Raw genomic sequence first — 18,958 nt, 5'->3', positions numbered from 1 at the left:
CTCGTGGTGGAACCGTGATAAGCGTATAGATGTGGGCCTGGACGGGTCACTGGTTGCATGATTGTACCAACAGGTTATTGGATTGCCGATCCCTGATGGTAGGACCCGCTATGGGCCAAGAAATGGCCACAGGACCCTAATAATTGTTTCCATGACTCGGACGAACCCTAAGAGAAAGGCGTTCATCCATCTTACAATTTGGTACTTGTTGACACAAGACTCACGCGGAGGTGGAAGAAAAAGAAGAAGAAATGAAATGAGAAAGAAGAAAGAAGAAAGTCCGAGCTCATGTGAAGATCGTCGGTGTGCCCGAAGTCGACTGAAAATGGAGTGATCGCTAGTTTGTTGATTAGTCGCCAGTCCACCCCCGAAGGATGCAAAGCCTCTCCCAGCTTACCCGCAAATTCTGAAAGCAATTCTTCTGGATTCTCAGGCCATTTGCTTGAGCACAAGTCAAATGGCGAACTGCTTCCATTATTCCATCTCCAACTGAACCTCGGACCATGTGAACCCTGAAAATCAGGAGGGTCGGACCAGGGGTCAAGACCTTAGAGTCGGGAGAGGGTATCACCCATATCAAATCACCAGAAATCGAAATCTGCATCGTAGCTGGGATATCCCTCCGTCGAATTCAAATCACCCGGGTTTTGACCCTGATTCGCCTATGTGGAGAAGTGGGCGCCGATCACGATTCGCCCCTCTGGAGTAATCATCACCGTACATGGCGATATCAGCCCCTGAAATCCCCCGCATCAGTTGAACTGGCGCCTTGTTGTGAGAGGGGGTCAATTCCTCGAGTCGCATTGTGATTTTCCCGCTGCGAGGTTCCACAATTAGCCCCCGCATCTTTGCGGGAATAGCGAACAATCATCGGTCTATGTACGAGCCCCCCATGGGTCCCTGCAGCAGTCATATCCCCCTCCTCTCCGATACGGCTGCCTACAGTTCGTTGCGGGAAATCTTTTCCCTGGCCTGGCACCTGCATGGTATCTGATCCCAACCGGGACCAGAACCGCTCATCCATGCACAAGCACCGGAAGCAGTACCAAGGTCGAGCCTTAGTCGCTAGTCATGACTGGCCCCAGCAACGGCTTTGCTTCCGGTTGCGCAATTATGAAGCGGAGGTCTTGGTTCATTCGCGGGTTAAGTGGCAGGGGTTAGCAACGAGGGAGGATCGGTCGGGGCAGGTTGCATGAGCAAGTGGTTCGGCTTGTCACGACAGGAGGGAGAAGTAATCAAAACGATCAGATCGCAGGGCGCCGGGTTAGGATCCGCACCATTTCCACAACAAATCCACTAGCTGCTGCCGATGAAGGGGCTTAGCAATATACCCGCTCATGCCCCGAGCCAGGTAGGTCTCGGCATCGCCCTTCAAGGCGTTCCCTGTCAGTGCAATGATGGGCACATCGACGTTGATCTGGCGAATTTGCTCCGTCGCTGCCAGACCGTCGAGAACCGGCATGTTGATATCCATCAAGATCAAGTTGTACGTGAGCGGCTTTTGTTTGACCATCCGCACGGCTTCGGCCCCATCCCAGGCGCCGTCCACGCGTTGAAACCCCAGGCTGCCAAGGAGCTTCAACATAATAGTCTGGTTGATCTTGTTGTCCTCGACTAGTAGGATATGCCGCTGCGGGCCAATCTGTTGTAGGAGGGTCGAGGGATCAAAGGGCGACGTTTCGTGGCCCGGAGACGCCAACGGCTGAGTCTGAGAAACCGTGTCATCAATCCAAGGCATTTTGGCGGTCATCCAAAACACGCTGCCGGGCCCATCTGGGTTCGCATGGAATCCGACTACCCCATCCATCAGCTCGGCCAGGCTCTTACAGATCGAAAGTCCCAATCCAGTGCCTTGGTATCGCTTGGTGGCCGAATCGGCAAAACGAGTAAATGGTGTGAAAAGAGTGCTGACCGCATCCTCCGGAACACCGATCCCCGAGTCTACCACCTGAATCGAGATGGTGTACATCCGTGCATCGCTCTCATCGATGGCATGAGTCGCGTTGACGCGCACATATCCACTTTCTGTGAACTTCACGGCGTTGCTAACGAGATTCTGCAAAACCTGTCGGAATCGTAATGAGTCGCCCTTGATATGTGAGGGGAAACCGGGAGCGACGGTACTCTCGAGCACGACCCCGGGCTTCAGGGCCGATTTGCAGTTACGCGTCACGGAACTGACCACGTTGGAGACGTTTAGCACATCTGCGGTCAAAGAAAAAGAGCCCGACGAGAGTTTGGAGTAGTCCAGCACGTCATTGATGACTTCCAGGAGAATCGAGGTCGAATCCTCGAGAATCGAGGCGTACTCGCGCTGGTCTTCATCCAACGAGGTCTGCATCAACATGGCCAATGCCAAGGACATCCCGTTCATTGGGGTGCGCAGCTCGTGCGACATGTTGGCCAAGAAGCTGGTCTTGAGCTTGGAGGACTCCTCAAACGCATCGATTAAGCGCGCCTCGGCTGCTTTCCGCTCGGTCAGATCCCGGGTCACCTTGACGAATCCGACGTGGCGACCAGATTGATGGATGGCTGTGATCATGACATTGGCCCAGAAACGGCTGCCGTCTTTACGGTATCGCCATCCTTCATCTTCTACTCCCCCTTCCTGCAAGCAAACCTTGAGCTCCCGAGCAGGCTTGTTCATGGCTTGGTCTTCGGGGCCATAGAAGATTGAGAAATGCTGCCCGATAATCTCACTGGAGGTGTATCCCTTCAGGATCGCGGCCCCTGCGTTCCAGGTTGCAATGTGCCCCCGCGTGTCGAGCATGAAAATTGCATAGTCTTTGACCGTGTCCACCAGAATCTTGTAGGTTTCATTGAGATAGGTCTGTTCCCGAATCGCGTGCGACTGGGCCCGGTCGCATTGCATATTGTGTGCCTCGAGCAGCACGTAGATCAGGACATCGTCTTCAAAAATCGGGGTGATTCGAAGGGAGAGGCTGGCATCGCGATCGACCGCCTGGTCGCTTACCTGGACGGTGCGCGTCGTGATGGCGGCTCCCAGCGCGCCACTCAGCGATGCAAGACTCGGCGCTGGGACAACTCGCGGGGGTAGGTCGTACACACTGGTGCCAAGCAAATGCTCCCGAATTCGTGGGGAAACGGCGCTATGACTTTCGGAAATCTCCACCACCCGAAGGGAGCCATCCAACACGATCGTCGGGGTCGGCGTGCGGCGATAGATCCGGGCCATGGGATCGTTGCGGGCCACTCCCGTCACCGGCTTGTCCGGGAGATTCAAATCACACTCCGCCGGTGGAGTAATCACCATGGCAGGATTCCGAGATCGATAGTCCTCGATACTGAGGTGCAGCATCTGCTGGTCTAACACCATCGTACACCCCTTCCGCCTACTCGGCACGAACAAGGTAAAAAGGGCCGTGGGTTCATTCAACCGGGTCTGTCCAGCAAGAGAATGGTGGGGGGTGAAAGGACAGGATTTTGAACCCTCCCGAGATCCCGATCGGCTGTGGATTCGGGATTTTGAAGAGGAACGTCAGAAGGAGGGGCAGAGAACAAGAAAAGATGAAACTTGAAGGCCAGCGTCAGTCGAGCAGGTCTGCGTTTGAGTGGTCGGCAAAAAGCGCCGGCGGGGGGACTTGGAGATGCCAAGCACAGATCACAATCCACGAAGGGGGAAAGAGGAAACCAACTTGAAGAGATTTGATGGGGATATCGTTGTGGGTATTTGAGAAGGGAAGCTACTGTGAGGTCGAACAATCGTCGAATCTGAATTCTCGAGAGAAGGGAAGTGGGAGGTCAGGTGGGTGACAGTGCCAGCCGCGTGAAACTAATCCCTGGCCTTTTTCCCCCTGGAGACGTGGATATTCTCTGTCTTCGATGTTGACATTAATTCCAAGATTCAATGGTATCTCCGGTAGAAATAGCAGGTCATCCCACTGATCCACGAAGTGTAGGAGAAGCAGTATGACTTCTTATTATTTAGTACTGACGGGGTACTTTGCAGGTACTTTTCCTGGTATGTCCAGGGCATAGACAATTATATAGAAAGGAAGGTAATTTTCCCGTATCTCATTGGTACCATGATGCACCCTTTCTCCAGGAAAGTGCAATGGACTGAGATGCATCAACATTTCCTATTTCGGCAAGTACAGACGTCTGCCGGGGAAGCCACGATCAACGCGACCTTCCACCATCAATGACATTCTCGCGCTCTGCCTGCGCGACCATCGTGACCAGCGCGTCCGCAACCCCGTAGGAAAACGCATATCCTCCGCCGCCGAACCCGTATGCTGATAACACCGAGCGGTTTCCGATCCGCTGGGAGTCCAGCCGAAAACCACCCTTGCGGGAGGGTCGGATTCCAATGATGTGACTCACGGTGTCTTCGGCAGGTTGTGCAGGGACAATCTCCGGCGCCAGTCGATGGGCGCGAGCAATCTCGTCGCAGGCAATATCCATGTCCACCTCGGGAGATCTGGAAGTGCAGTCATGGATGGTTAGCGAGACATCGCTCAGCGAGGGGCACAAGGACTATTCACAGGTTATCTTGCTGTTTCACGCCTCCCAGGACCACCCCCTTGGATAGTGGCCGAGGAATCACATAGGTGTACTCGGTGCCGTTGCGGAAGTACATGGTGTGGCATTGCTCGGTTTGAAGAAACACATTTTGTCCTCGCTCAGGAAAGCAGCGGTCGTCTTGCACGTCTGCTAGGTCTTTGCTGCCCCATCCACTGGCGTTGATGAAGACGCGCGAGTCCGGGAACATATCGTATAGTTCCTGAAGCGACCCGACACGACGGCGAATAAACTGCCCGCCAAGCGAGGTGATTTGTTTTCTCAAATATGGCATATGTCGCGTGGGATCGGTGACCAGCGTCTCATACGCCCAGGCACAGTGGAAGTTCGACGGATATTCCCCAGAGCTCATCTCGCGAAACTATCGCCCCAGGTGAGTCCTTGGATGCAGTTGGTCTGCTGGGCAAAGAAAGCCCTTGATGCCTCTCTTACCTTGGATACTACCGTCTTCCCCCAAATCGCTGAGTTTGGAGTTGGTTCCTGTTCCAGATATTCCCGCGCATCCACGATGCTCACGCCAGACTCGGGACCGTCTTGGGCCATCTTGAGCAAGATGCGGTGGGTGACGGCTTGAAGATATTGCTGGTCCGAAGTGATGCCGCCTGCAGCATGCCACGCAGCACCCGCCCAGGCCGATGCATATTCAATATCTTGGTCTCCCGGTAGATATTCGGCCACCAGCGCCACCGGGAAGCCGTTGAGGAGCAACTGCCGGGCTGTGGCACATCCGATGATTCCTGCGCCCAGAATCATAATCGGCCGTTGAGAAAATGGTACTTGAAGGCGATCTCGATCAATTTCACCCATGGTGGCCAAGAGGATAGACAAAGGATATCAACTAGGGAATAAGAGAAAGACAAGAGAACCACCCACTTGTCTTCGGAGGAACAGCATCACACTGATTGAGAGATCCCTTTTATATATCCGGTGAAAATGGATCAAGTCGAGAAATTCCATCGGTTTTCATGATGAAACGGGCGGTTCGACCCGCTCTCACCAGCGGGTTAACCCGACCGTTGAGGCAGAACATCGTCTCTCGCATCTCCTTCTCCCCTTCACCTTCTCATCCTCGACGATCCTCTTGGCGAGCGGGCTCATCCGACAATTTCAAATGATGTAGAATCGCCTTTCTGTTTCGGATTCCATTGAACGGGGATAATGGAGAAGTCTCGGGACTCCTTCCAGGTGCGTTGGATCTTGTCCTCTCTCTTCTCTTCCTCTCTTCCGTCTTACTCCACTGCCATCGAAGACCTGCATGATGCATGATATTCCTTGCGTCGGTGCGAGCCGCTTCTCTGGGGCTGCACGAGCCCTTTTTCTTTTTCTTTCGTTCTTTCTTTTTTTTTTTTTTTTTTTTATATCCCCTAAAATAATGACCTGTCAATCATTGACTTGGATTGCTCCACCCGTCAGGATTCTCCGTCCGACTATCCCAGCGATGATATTTCCGTGCTCTGCGACCGGGATGCCTACGCCACTTTACCCTACGAGGCGGATGACTCCCCGTTCCCCGAAGTGCGGGCGGTCGTCCAGCCTGTCAATGACCGAACTCTGCCGGTGAATACCGTGCGCATGTGGGTCATCGGTCTAGTATTCACCATTGTACGGCTCGATGCGCTCGTTGACCGTGATTCCTGGCTAACGGGCAGTCAACAGGTCGGCAGTGGATTGAACCAGTTCTTTAGCTTGCGACAACCGAGTGTGACCATCAGCGCGCTCGTGGCACAACTGCTGGCATTCCCCGTGGGCTGCGCATGGGCAAAGTGGATGCCTGTCGGCGTACTCAACCCCGACCGGCACTTCAATATCAAAGAGCATGGACTGATCACCATCATGGCCAACGTCTCGTTCGGGTCCGCCGCTGCCACCCAAGTCATCGAGGCTGTCGTCAAATTCTACCACATGCCGTCGGACGGTGGGTTTGAAGTCCTGTTGTGCATCACCACCCAACTGTTTGGGTTTGGACTGGCCGGCATGACCGCGCGCTGGCTGGTCGGTCCGGCCTCGATGATTTGGCCGCAGGTGCTGTCAAATGCTGCGCTCTTGACCACTCTCCACTCTCGAGTCAATGCCATCGCCGACGGCTGGCGCATCACCCGTCTCCGCTTCTTCCTCGTGGTGTTTGTGGGCGGCAGTATCTGGTACTTCGCACCGGGATACCTTTTCACCGGTCTCAGTACCTTCACCTTTATCTGCTGGATCGTGCCGTCGAATGTGGTGGTCAATCAGTTGTTTGGACAGACTACCGGGTTGGGCATGTCCGTCTTGACCTTTGACTGGGCACAGGTGGTCTATGCCAACCAGAGCCCACTGCTGGTCCCCTTTTGGGCCGGGATGAACGTCATGGGGTCATTTGCGCTCTTCTTTTGGCTTATCTGTCCCATTCTTTACTACACCAACACTTGGTACTCGGCGTACCTGCCCCTTCTGAATTCTAATACCTTTGACAACACTGGGAAGACATATGACACCAGCCGTATTATGAATTCCGGTGGCACAGTCGACCAGGGCGCCTACCGGGACTACTCGCCTATGTTTCTTCCGGCTGGCTATGCAGTCACGTTTGGTGTCGCCTTTGCAAACTTGACTGGGATATTTTTCCACGTGGGGTTGTACCACGGCAAGGACTTGTGGCGCCAGTGGAAAGGCACCAACAAGCCCGACATCCATGCTCGGCTCATGTCCGTGTATTCCACCGTTCCATGGTGGTGGTTCGTTGCCATCACCGTCCTCATGTTCGTGTTGAGTATTGTGACGAACGAGGTCTGGCATACGGGGCTGCCGGCGTGGGGTGTGCTGGTCGCTTTTCTGCTGCCCATGGTCTACATTATTCCCGTGGGCATCATCAAAGCCGTGACCAACATCAGCAGTAATCAGCTAAATCTGATCACCGAGTTTATCGGGGGATATGCTTTTCTGGGCCAGCCCGTGGCAAACATGGCGTTTAAATTCTACGGCTATGTTGCCATCCAACAAGGACTGGAGTTTGTTGCTGACATGAAATTGGCCCATTACCTGCACATTGCGCCACGAATGTTGTTTTTGGCACAAGGACTCGCTACGCTAGTGGGTGCGATCGTCCAGTGTGGCGTCACGGTGTTTATGATCACCCGCATCGGCGGTGTCTGCACGTCTAATGCAGAAGGGAATTTCACTTGTCCTCATGGCCGGGTCACCTACTCTTCATCGCTAATCTGGGGTAGGTTCTTCTGTTTCTTGTTATGATTCTATGGCAGCCTTTGGCTCACATCATTTCCAGGTGCTGTTGGTCCAGGTCGATTGTTTTCGCCCGGGGAGATCTATGGAAACCTGCTCTGGTTCTTTCTCGTGGGTCCCGTGGTTGTCGTCATCACTTATTTCCTGGGCCGTCGGTGGAAACTCGTGAACTATCTCTCATGGCCGGTAGCCTTTGGCGCCATGAGTCTGGTTCCTCCGGCTACTGGGGTGAACTTCTCCTCGTGGTGGGTGGTCAACGTTATCTTCAACGGTGTGGTCCGTCGCCGCAAGCCAGCATGGTGGTCCAAATATAGTGCGTTCCCCCACCCCCCTATATCCCCCCTATGGCTCCTACGCCCCCAGCCACCTTTACTGACTGTCTTTAGACTATATCTTGTCTGCCGCGCTGGACTGTGGTGTTGCGGTGTCCACGGTCATCATCTTCTTTTGTATCACCCTTCCGGCCGGCTCGCTGAGTTGGTGGGGAAACACCGTCTACACTACCACCGCCGATGGGAAAGGCACACCCTACAAGGATATTCCAGAGCGAGGCTACTTTGGGCCCTCCAAGGGGGCATGGGTGTAATGCTTTCATTGCCCCATAAACATGAACATATGCCGCTGCGCACCATGTTTGCTATCTCGACACGGTTTGAATCCCTTGTATCATCACATGTACCATCTAACTCTTTGTTCCGGCTTATTGGTGCTGCGAATTCTTTTTGGTGCTTGCTGTGTATATTCTATTTTACACATACCTGGGTGTCTTGGGCTGGGGGTTGGGTTTGGTGAGATACCCACGGAGTTACATCGATGTAATTGTACTTGATATCTTGAAATCTATAAAACATGCATTCATAAAACACTAGCCGTCATACTTTGACCGACCGTCCGCGGACATACACCTTGGCAATGTTGCGATCATCGCCCGTCATGAGGAACTTCTCGAAAATCACGGCGAGCGAGTCCTCGTCTTCCACGGGAGTCATGACCCCCGCATGCTCCAGATCCATGGTGTGGATCTCCAGCGCATCGAACTCCTTGCCAATAGCGAAATTCCCGATCTTCTCGTCCAGTCCACACACCTGCGCGCCACCCAGGGTGGCCAGAAAGAATCCTTCCTGCAGTGACAGAGGTGCATCCCGGCCCTGGGTGAGCATCTGCTGAGCATTCGACACGACGAAGGCCTGTTTCATCACCTCCAGCATCGACGAGGAATAGCCTCCCCCACTGTCAGTACCAAGGCCGACTTTAATCCCTCGCCGCAGGTATTCTCGCACGGGCGCAACCATAAACTCACGCATGGTGGTGTTCGCAATCGGGCAATGGGCGACACCACAATGAAGCTCCTGGATGCGGCGCATTTCATCTTCCTGCAAGAAAATACAGTGGGCGAGGATGGAGCGATGGTTGAGAAGTCCAAATCGCTGATAGAGATCCACCTCCGTATGGAATTCCGGGAAGAGCTGTTTTGTGAATTGGATTTCCTGCTCCGCCTCATCAAAGTGTGTTTGAATAGGCAGGTCTGGATGCTCGGTGGCGATGGCGCCAAGTCCTGCTAGGAGGTCGGAGTCGCAAGAGATTGCAAAACGCGGAGTCAGGATGGGCGTGAGCAGTCGAGTTTGAGGATCAATATTGCGGACGTGTCGGATCAGCTCGCGGGTTTCGCGGAGCGAATCAGATACGGACGCATCCCGGTACCAGACCGGTGCGTTGCGGTTCATATTGCACTTGCCTACAAGGGCGCGCTGACCTTTGTCAAGGCAGATATCGGCCAGGATGCGGGTAGCTTCGCCATGGTGCGAACCATAGTAGGCGGCAGTAGTGATACCCTGCTGCAGGAAGCCCGCCACGCAGGATGCATACATACGCCGGGCGTAGTCGGGAGCGGCAAACTTGGCCTCATGTGCAAAAGTGACCTGGTTCAACCAGTCCAGTAAGGTCTGGCCGCGGCCGACGCCGCGCTGTGCCCACTGGGGGGCGTGGTTGTGCGTGTCGACGAAGCCTGGACACAGGAATTGGCCGCGGCATAGATGCTTGACCGGGAAGACGTCCGGGGCGTAGCCCTGATTGGAGACAATGCCGTTGATCTGGGATGCCTCCACATCCGCTTGTAGAGCCTGGATCTTGCCGTCCTTGTCCACCAACACAAAACAGTTCTCCAGGATCTCCAAATCGTTTGGACTGCGGGCGTGGATGACGGTGCCATGGAAGGCGAGAGGCAGCCCTGACGCGGGGGCAGAGGTTTTGTTGAGAGTCTCCATGGTTTCCAAGGTGTGGAGAAGGAGGAAGGGAGAAGGGGAGGGAGATGGCCGATAGCCCCGCCTCTCCCCCAGATGTTTCCCCGGGGCTATCTTATCGCCGATCAAATACATCGACCAAACAACCCTGCGCCCCGAGTCTGCCAGAAAACACGGAAATAACATCTCAAAGGGTATAATATGAAGCCATTTCCTCTTGGAACCAATTGTACGAGTAGAAGAGCTGCTCCGCCATCTGTGGGTCAATCATTGGAACGGCCCCGCTGCCATCCTCAAGCAAAACATCGTCGAGAATAGGTGCAAGTGGAACGGGAGGGGGAGGTGGCGCCGCCAGCGATACAGACTGGAGAGGGACCAGAGGAGGCTGTGGTGGTGGCTGTTGCTGTCGCTGTTGTTGCGCCTCTAATTGCTGCTGCTGATACGCCATCTGGCTGAAAATTATCGTGCTCTGATGACGGAACGTCTCAGCCAGACGGTCGACCCCGGGTCGTCGCTTACCGAACTCCTCGAGTAGTACGACGACCGCTTGGATCCCGCGTCGCATCATCTGCTCGTCGGGGTGCCAGGGAGCGGGCTGCGATTCCCGCAGTGAGCGCGCGTTTTGCTCCAGACACCAAAGGATGGTGATGCCTGCAAAATAAACTTGGCTCAACGTCAACCAGATCCATTTGAGCTTGCCCACCGAGTAGCTATCCCAGTAGGACCGAATCACTTGGATGCTAGAGTCACCGCAACTGACGATGCTGGTTACATCAGGGGTCGGGTTGCGCGGGCTGGGACGGTACATCAAGAGGAGGGTAGTATAGTAGAGGTAGTCATAGTACGAAGTGGAGTATAGGAGGGCTGAGGGATACACTGGGGCCGCCATCCGCCAGTCATCCACCTCTCGGCGGAAGTGACTGAGCATGGCGGCGGCTTCTTGTGGTGTTGGGCGGGGCAGGCTGCTGTATACTAGAGACGGGAGTGAGTATGGAAAGCGAGAACAGGTCTAAGGGGAGAAGGCGGACTGTACAGTATCGATAGATGCGAGAAAAGATCCGCCGAAGACGCACCACTTGCAAGGGGATTGTCATTGCGCTCGACCCCGGTGCCTCTAACCCGTCATCATTCAGTTCCCGTGGAAGATCCACACTGATGTCTTCATCGGCAATCCCCAGTGGTCGGCCCAGGGTGCTCGCGATGAGGCGATCGAGGTTGTAGAGACTCCAAAAAGCCCGCTTTGCCATTTCCTCCTCTGCCAGGTTCGAAGACGACCGCGCCTTGTGGAGACCGAGACTAGTCGCGAGCCGCATGGTCGCACCCAGTACATGCCAGACGCTGGGCCCCGCTGTCGCAAACAACGTATAGAGAGCAAGCCCTAGCAAGGCGCGCACAGCGGGTAGATCTTCGTTCTGCAGTGCCAGCGGCAAAGTCTCCTGGCTTGCATGGTAAAACTCAGCTGCTTGGGTGGCATCGGCCGACCCGATCAACAGCGAGATAGCCAGGATAATGTGGTAGGCATTATGCACTTCAGGTGACGGGACACCGCCCGTGTAAACATGTCGCAGATGGCCCATGAATTCGAGGCGGGACATGAATGGGTATTGGTAGCCCATGCTGTCAAAGTATTGACCCGCTACTCGTTCCGCCTCCTCCAGCGACGACAGCCGCAGCACCCGTGGGGCAGATTTGGGGCGTGCGACGGACGGACGGCGATGTTCTAGTTGGTCGCGAAAGATCTCCCCGACGTTGGGTAGCTCCGTGCCGACTGCAGTCGAGGCCTCCGATCCTGTCGGCCCGGCAGTAGCAGAGGAGCCCCCACTACCAGCCGGACTGGACATTGAGGTTGCCGATGGGCGACCACCCCCAGTGGCGATCATTGCGGGCACCTGGTACCACCAGTCGGGATCGCTCTCGCCGTCAACCGGGGCCCCCGTTGGGAGATCCGCCACCGCAATGCCCGATTTGCGTTGTACCACCTCCTCCAGCCATTGCACGCGTTTCTGAAGATTCTCCAGCTGATCTCGGGGCACAGAGGCACTGGCGACCTGCGGGCCGGGTGGGGGGATCGTGCAGCGGACACCGGCGCGGGTACAGGCGGAGCAGTTGGGGTAGCGAAAGTCGCATTTCTTCTTGCGCTTGCGACAAAAGTCACAGGCTGTCGACACGCGCTTGGTCCGGGCCAAGTGGGCATCACTGCTGGGCTCGGATTGCGACGGGGGGTGCCAGGACGTCGGCAGTGAAGGGCCCGAATCGAGACGGAATTTGCCCAACTGGTCGCGGAAATCCTTGTTGCCCGAGGCGCTCATCATGACACGGAGCTGGTCGAACTGCAGCCCATCTCAGCCACCGGGGGAAGAGCGTGATCGAGGGAAAGAGAGGCGCCACTTGCGCATGGCATGGGAGAGACCGAGAGACTCGAGGAAACGGCGAGCGTGAGTGGAGACGGAACCGAAGTGCCGATCGGCTGTGGAGCAATTCTTCACTCCAGATATTTATATCCAGAGCTGTTCGAGATGAAAGGCTTATTTTTCTTTTTTAACGACAAAACACCGAGGATATTCGATCAGTTATCCGGAGAGATCCAGGAGGCGAATTGCAAAGGCATGCATGGAAGTAAGAGATACTCTGAGGGGCAGCTTGTCCGATCTACATATTTCTACACCTTCATACAAACCCTCGACCTTCGACCGTCGAACTAGCAAGGTTCAAGGGCAGTCCTAACAATAAGCACTATATGTGGAAGCCGATCTTAGAATCTCTTTCATCATTCTCTTAACCACCGTCCTACCCCATGGACTTCTCGGCTGTATCAAGAACCTTCCAAGGTTGTCCTGGTAATTAGTCAATCAGTGAATATGTTAGTATATTTTGATTGCAATCGAGAGCATTAAACTCATGTAAAGGAACTAGCAGTAATTTATCGATTTATCTGGCTCTTACACATGAATCTGTACTGACTGGGAAAGGTAGATGTGAAGCCACACGATTGCAATGAAGCTAAACAAGGTGAGTCGTCCAGGAAATGTAAGATTGGATGAATGAGTCGAAACGGATACATTGGATCTTAATTGTAACCTCCACCGCCTCTTTCGTGGGCTATAAAAGGATTCCGTTGAATCTCTCATCGCGAGACACTAAAGTGGGGTTAGTTGTGTAGCATCACATCCACCCTTTCCAGTCAACACGGATTTCTCGAGGCTGAGGAATCGGGGTGATGCCATGGCTGACAGAGCTGACAGGGGAACTGAGAGAAGCTTGGAGGTCGATTGTGGAAAGAAGAAGCAAGGAGCCTCTTTATATCCATCTCGCTGGAGTCGGTCTGAAAGGCGGTGGGAGAGTGCTGGTAGAATTTCCACCTTCCCACGATACTAACCTTGGAAGAAACATCATCACCATGGACGCGGAAGCCAGCGAGTCCAGGAATCCAGAGGAGCATGATTACTCTTCCAGTCTACATGGTCGCCTCCGCTTCAAGGGCTCTCACCATCGACAATCAGAGGGACAACGCCGCCGACATCGCCACACATCGAGAGAGAGAGAAAAGACTGGAGGCAGAGAAAGAAACAGGGACAAGGACAAGCACAGGGACAAGAAACGGCGAACTCGAAAACATCGGGCCAGCCGACGGCACACCACCTCATCACCCGACAATGCGCCCGACCCAGTAAACGGGCGGCTCTCACCGGGAGCGGCCTTCCGCGAATCACTCTTCGACGCTCTGGGCGACGATGAAGGTGCCGCATACTGGGAGTCCGTGTACGGACAGCCGATCCACACCTACGCAGTACCACAGACGGCGGCGGGCCCAAACGGCGAGCTGGAGCAGATGTCGGACGAGGAGTACGCGGCGCATGTGCGGGCGCGCATGTGGGAGCGCACGCGCGAGGGCATGCTGGAGGCGCAGGAGCGGCTGCGTGCCGAGCGCGCGCGCCACAAGCAGCGCCAGCAAGACGGATATGAGCGCGAGCAAGAGCGCCGCCGGTTCGAAAGCGCTATGGAGGAGAGTCTACGGCGGGGTGCCGCGCGCCGGCGGAGCAAGACGTGGACGGCTGCGTGGAAGACGTATCTGGCGCGCTGGGACGAGATCAGTGGGCGGGCTGGCGGAGACCAGCACAACACCAACTCATCTTCTAATCCGACACCGCTGCGCAACATGCTCTTTTGGCCCGTCGAGTCTGGGAAGCGGAAAGATGTTGCCTCGGACTCTGTTGAGGAGTTTATGCGCCATGCGCCGCCGCCAGCTGATTTTTTGGCTACACTGAAAGCGGAGCGCATTCGTTGGCACCCGGACAAAATCCAGCATCGGTATGGGGCGCTCGGCATCGATGAGACCGTTATGCGCAGCGTCACTGAGGTTTTTCAGATCGTTGATCGTCTATGGGGCGAGGAGAGGGCGCGGGATGATGCAAAGCCTTGACAAACTGTTTTTTTTTTTTTCCTTTTCTTTTCAATTAGCGGGGGATCTTTCTTGTGTTCTTCTGATTTTGTAACAAGGCGAAGCATTGGAACTGCGGGAATTGCATATGGGCGGCGTTCGGTGTTGATTTACGATGCTTAACAAGGCCTCCAGGCTCGGGGCTATAGATGAGATCACATACAACTACTTCCTGTCTCTCGACAGGTTGGTTCGCTGGGCAGTTGTGTATAACACACATCATGTCCAGCAAAAAAGCTGCAATATCCCTAATTGTACCAAATGGTGATATGATCATGATTGATAGTTGCCCTTCACTATTCATGACGGAGATTCATTTCGAGTATAGAACAGATAGCTGGGGCAGAAACGCAACAAGAAATAAAACATCCAAAAGCTTCACCAGGCTATGTATGCAAGTCCCGCAACCCGACAGCATTGCGTTGCAGTCAGATCCGGACTAAAATCGGGCCCAATGGCAGTACCGCTCGCGCATCAGAAGCGCGACGACCGCGCCCGAGTGCGGTAGATAGTCCAGCCCAGGTAGGCACCAGCAATGGCCGCGAATAACAAGACCGCCTTGAACAGGAACCACGACCAGCTGCTCTTTTCATGCGGGGCCTTGGATCCACCGCGGGACCTGGAGTGCCCGTCCGAGGCGCCGCGCCCGCCGCTGTTCCGGTTGACCGAGTACAGGTTGTCGGCCTTGATGGAGATGATGTCGTGGTTGTCGCTGAGCTCGCCCGTCTCGGCGGACAAGCCGAGGTACGCGACGGAGGGGATGGCGATCTTGGTGTCCTCGGCCAATACCTTAAAGCATTGGGTCCAAGAGTCTTCGGACCTGTACTGCAGCTCCAGTTCCAGGAACTTGTCCTGGAAATAGGTGAGGCGGGCTTTAGTCGGAACGGAGGCTTTACGAAGACCCCGGGCCTATTCAATGCGTTAGCAAAGGAACCCCCCTAAAGGGTATTCTACCAGGGGAAGATGGAAACGCACTGAGCAGCCGGCAAGCTCGTTGGCCTTGCCGTCGTGAGCCTGATCGTACGTAGTCGATCCGTCGCCCATCATGGCCATGACGTACGGGAACGTCACGCCCGGTCGGTTGTTCTTGTAGGTATCGAAGAAAATACCCAAGCCCTCGAAACGGTCTGTGGACCCGAAGACGGGGCCCTGAGTGGCACGTTGCTTGGTAATCCAAAGGGCAAAGCCATCGCCGTGCAGGTTATTCTCGCCGTGAATCTCAAATTCTAGCTCAATCTACCGCCGAATGAGTCGTGTGAGTGGATGTGAGGTTGAGGAAGGGTTCCGGAGGGGAGAGCTCACCTGCCAGTTAGTTGCGGTCAGAGGCACACGCGAGAAAAGCCATCCCTGTTGCGATGGCCGGTCGGCCGTCAGGCGAATATACTTGTCTGCACGAATGACCGTGTCTCCTCCGAAGTCGAACCAGCGGCTTTGGAAATCCGAATCGAGGTACGGCTGTGACGAGTCAACGGGGACGTTCCACAGAGAATTGACGGCGCAGAAGCTTGTCATATATCACGCAAACCAATGCAATCTATTCAAGGGTGGTCATACCGCAGAAAGAGTATGGGTGCGGAGCTACCAGAGTCTCATAGTCAGTCCTCGGCATTTTCGGCATTTTGCTGCAGCTCCGTCCACAATACTCACAGAAATGCTCTTGACATTCTCATCATCGTAGGCATTGACCGGCAGAGATGCCAGTCCCGCAAGACACAGAAGAGAAGAAATTGATGGGAGACGCATGGTGAATTCCAGGTCCAATTTGGGGGGGGGGGGGTGTCAAGGAGAGACCGAGGGTGGGATGGGTGGTGTCACCAGGACCCAGCCCGAGCAGATGGGAGGTTCAGAAAAGACAGAATAGACAAGGATTGAAAGAGTCGAAGGGCAAAGCAGAGCAAGGCAAAGGGAACAGAGGAAACAGTAGAACGGAGTGTCAACATGTAGACGATGCTAAGGTGTCCACTGCAGGTGTGGCGCAGGACCCCAGCCACAGCTCCGTCAATTCTTCGCTCGCATCTCCGTCTTCTTCACCTCTTTCTCTCCTGCTACTCCCAACACAAACACAACTCTCGCTCACCATGTCGATGTTCGGATCCTCGTCTAACAAGTCCTCCGAGGACGTCAAGACTGCACTGGTGCGCCAGCTGCAGCAAGAGGCCGCCATGACGAATGCCCGCGCCTTGATCGGAGTGCGTCATTCATTCCCCCTGCCAACCATCTCAGCTACGAGTCCTGGGCTAACCTCTCACAGAAAATCAACGAGCACTGCTTCGATGCCTGCGTCCCCGCCCCCGGCTCCTCTCTTTCCTCCAAGGAAAGCGGCTGCCTCTCTAGCTGCATGGAGAAGTACATCGCCATGTGGAACATTACGAGCCGTACCTACGTTGCCCGAGTGGGCCAAGAGAGCAAGCGCATGGGTGGCCAAGATGCTTCGGCGATTGCCAGCATGGCGACGGGCGCGCCGGAGGGAGGCAGCGGCGTGATGGGTTAAATATTTTGTGGACGATACCTACTCGAGATATAAGTCAGAGGGAACGGGGACATCTGCCCAAACTATACTTTATAGGTGGTTTTGGATTGGATTCTTTTGTACAATAGAGGCGGCTTTCTCGCCCGTGTATATTATGGGCACCCGGGAACCATAGAAAGTGACAGGAACAACACACCTGTATGTCAAGCCGTAAAGAAGAAAAGAAAAAGCACTCGATTCCAATAACGAGATATATATAATCCAGATTGTGTGGAGGGTAGGGCACATTTTCATATGTCCCTCCAAGGGTTCTTTTTGTGTGCCCCGGCGACCCCGGCGCGCAGGCCGGGCAAGCCAAGTCCAATGCCACGCCCTCCCCAAGAGCGCGGACTTTTCATCTCGTCATAAATCATACAGGCCCTTTAGAAGTCGGAGAACAGATGGCCATATCTGTGATACATTAGCAAGGGGGGGTGTCAGGTTTAGCCATTGGAGCTCGCAAAACATACGCATCTTCTCCCTCGGTGCCGTAGTGCTCCGTCTCTTCGGGATACTTGTCATACTGGCTGGCATCGCCTTGCCCACCGCGAATCGGGGGGATATACGGTGCGTCAATGTCTTTTCGGGCCAGTCGGTCCCAAGTGACCTCGGCGAACCACGCATGGTTCTTGACATCCTCCGAGTCCCCGTGCAAATTGCCAAGGCGCTTCGTGAGGTCGGCGGTGATGAGCTGGGAGAGCAAATCGACTGCATCTTCGTGAAGATATGGGGGATACTTGATCTTGCCCCGTAGGATGTTCTCGTAGATCTTAACCGGCGACCCGCTGTCCCAGAATGGGGTGAATCCGCACAGCATTTCAAAGATCAGGATTCCCAATGACCACCTGGGCTGCGTCAGACGACGTACAAGTGACAAAACACCGATATCCATCTAGAGATATATCGACGTAGGACGCGATAACCTACCAATCAACCGATTTGTTGTATCCCTTTGAAGAAACGACTTCTGGCGCCAGATAGTCTGGTGTCCCGCACAGCGTCCACGTAATATCGGGCACCTCTTTGGCAAAGCCAAAGTCAGTAATCTTCAGATGCCCGTGGCGATCCAGCAGAAGATTCTCTGGTTTCAAATCGCGGTAGATGATCTGGTGGGCGTGCAGATACTCTAGGGCCAGAGTCACCTCGGCGGCATAGAATTTGGCAACGGGGTTAGGGAATCGCTGCGAGGTGGGGGGGGAAGAATTAGCCCCGTGCGCGAGTCCAGGCAGCCATGCAGAAAGAAAAAAAAGATCCAGCGACTCACTTGGGACTTGCGCAGTAGACTGAACAGCTCGCCGCCCTCGACAAAGTCCATGACCATGTACAGATTGCGGGAATCCTGCCAGGTCCCCCACAGAGTCACTAGGAACGGATGCCGCACGCGATTGAGCATGCGGCGCTCATCATTGGTGTGCTCGATTTGTTTCATCTTGACTACCTGGGCCTTCTTCAGCACCTTCATCGCATAGAAGCGATGGTTGTGCTTGGACTGCACCAGGTGGACACGACCGAAGCTCCCAGTACCCAGGGTGCGCTGCAGCTGGAAATCGCCCTGCGAGTACTTTCCCTTGGTGGTGCGCTCCTTTTGCTGCTCCTTCTGGGGGGCATTGCCGGCATTGGGGGAGTTTATGATGTGGTTGATGCTGGCGGCATTGCTATTTTGCCCATGAGATTGCGGCGACGCGTGCGATTGCGACGGCACGGCGGGTTGCATGGAGGCAGCGGACCCGTCGGGGTTCTGTGAGTCGGAAGTGCGATGGTCGGAGGGCAAGTCCTTCGCGGCTGAATCCTTGCGCCGCTTCTTCAACAGGCCTCCTAAGGTCGGCATGGAGGGTGGATGAGGGACATGGAGGGAGGGGAGAGGAGCAGGGAAAGTGGGGAGGGGGCGATGGGAATGACGCATTGATCTCTTCCACTCTGACGACGTCTCTTTTTCGGCTCTCTGCTACACTTGGCTCTTGCTCGGTGAGATTGCTTGGATCTACCGATCTACCGATCTGCTGCATTTACTTG

General features: G+C 54.9%; 7 protein-coding genes across 7 annotated transcripts; 3 read left to right on the top strand and 4 right to left on the bottom strand.

The window, feature by feature from the left end:
- Window positions 1-4,140: 4,140 nt before the first annotated feature.
- NUU61_010219 (FAD-dependent oxidoreductase) lies at window positions 4,141-5,349 on the bottom strand (the record flags this gene model as incomplete). Its single annotated transcript, XM_056660744.1, has 3 exons — window positions 4,141-4,441; window positions 4,506-4,903; window positions 4,975-5,349. The coding sequence occupies 3 exons, from the start codon at window positions 5,347-5,349 to the stop codon at window positions 4,141-4,143; spliced, it is 1,074 nt and encodes a 357-aa protein (XP_056507242.1).
- Window positions 5,350-5,700: 351 nt separating this feature from the next.
- Window positions 5,701-8,344, top strand: optF (uncharacterized protein; the record flags this gene model as incomplete). Its single annotated transcript, XM_056660743.1, has 4 exons — window positions 5,701-5,727; window positions 5,956-7,741; window positions 7,802-8,071; window positions 8,145-8,344. 4 exons carry the CDS (start codon window positions 5,701-5,703, stop codon window positions 8,342-8,344), a joined length of 2,283 nt encoding a protein of 760 aa, XP_056507241.1.
- A 286-nt stretch (window positions 8,345-8,630) lies between these two features.
- On the bottom strand, window positions 8,631-10,022 carry NUU61_010217 (putative guanine deaminase; the record flags this gene model as incomplete). Its single annotated transcript, XM_056660742.1, has 1 exon — window positions 8,631-10,022. One exon carries the CDS (start codon window positions 10,020-10,022, stop codon window positions 8,631-8,633), a length of 1,392 nt encoding a protein of 463 aa, XP_056507240.1.
- Window positions 10,023-10,185: 163 nt separating this feature from the next.
- On the bottom strand, window positions 10,186-12,307 carry NUU61_010216 (putative C6 transcription factor; the record flags this gene model as incomplete). The annotated part of the gene is made up of 2 exons (XM_056660741.1): window positions 10,186-10,970; window positions 11,032-12,307. The coding sequence occupies 2 exons, from the start codon at window positions 12,305-12,307 to the stop codon at window positions 10,186-10,188; spliced, it is 2,061 nt and encodes a 686-aa protein (XP_056507239.1).
- Window positions 12,308-13,395: 1,088 nt separating this feature from the next.
- On the top strand, window positions 13,396-14,418 carry NUU61_010215 (uncharacterized protein; the record flags this gene model as incomplete). Its single annotated transcript, XM_056660740.1, has 1 exon — window positions 13,396-14,418. One exon carries the CDS (start codon window positions 13,396-13,398, stop codon window positions 14,416-14,418), a length of 1,023 nt encoding a protein of 340 aa, XP_056507238.1.
- A 492-nt stretch (window positions 14,419-14,910) lies between these two features.
- Window positions 14,911-16,179, bottom strand: NUU61_010214 (legume-like lectin family protein; the record flags this gene model as incomplete). Its single annotated transcript, XM_056660739.1, has 5 exons — window positions 14,911-15,345; window positions 15,412-15,672; window positions 15,739-15,891; window positions 15,991-16,014; window positions 16,084-16,179. 5 exons carry the CDS (start codon window positions 16,177-16,179, stop codon window positions 14,911-14,913), a joined length of 969 nt encoding a protein of 322 aa, XP_056507237.1.
- Window positions 16,180-16,514: 335 nt separating this feature from the next.
- Window positions 16,515-16,927, top strand: tim13 (protein translocase subunit TIM13; the record flags this gene model as incomplete). The annotated part of the gene is made up of 2 exons (XM_056660738.1): window positions 16,515-16,625; window positions 16,688-16,927. The coding sequence occupies 2 exons, from the start codon at window positions 16,515-16,517 to the stop codon at window positions 16,925-16,927; spliced, it is 351 nt and encodes a 116-aa protein (XP_056507236.1).
- Between the last annotated feature and the right edge of the window lie 2,031 nt (window positions 16,928-18,958).

The sequence above is a fragment of the Penicillium alfredii genome, assembly GCF_028826965.1.
Source record: "Penicillium alfredii strain IBT 34128 chromosome Unknown utg000012l_segment0_segment0, whole genome shotgun sequence".
NCBI classification, from domain to species: Eukaryota; Fungi; Ascomycota; class Eurotiomycetes; order Eurotiales; family Aspergillaceae; genus Penicillium; species Penicillium alfredii.
Note: the sequence above shows the minus strand (reverse complement) of the source record. Positions and strands in the feature narration are given on the sequence as shown.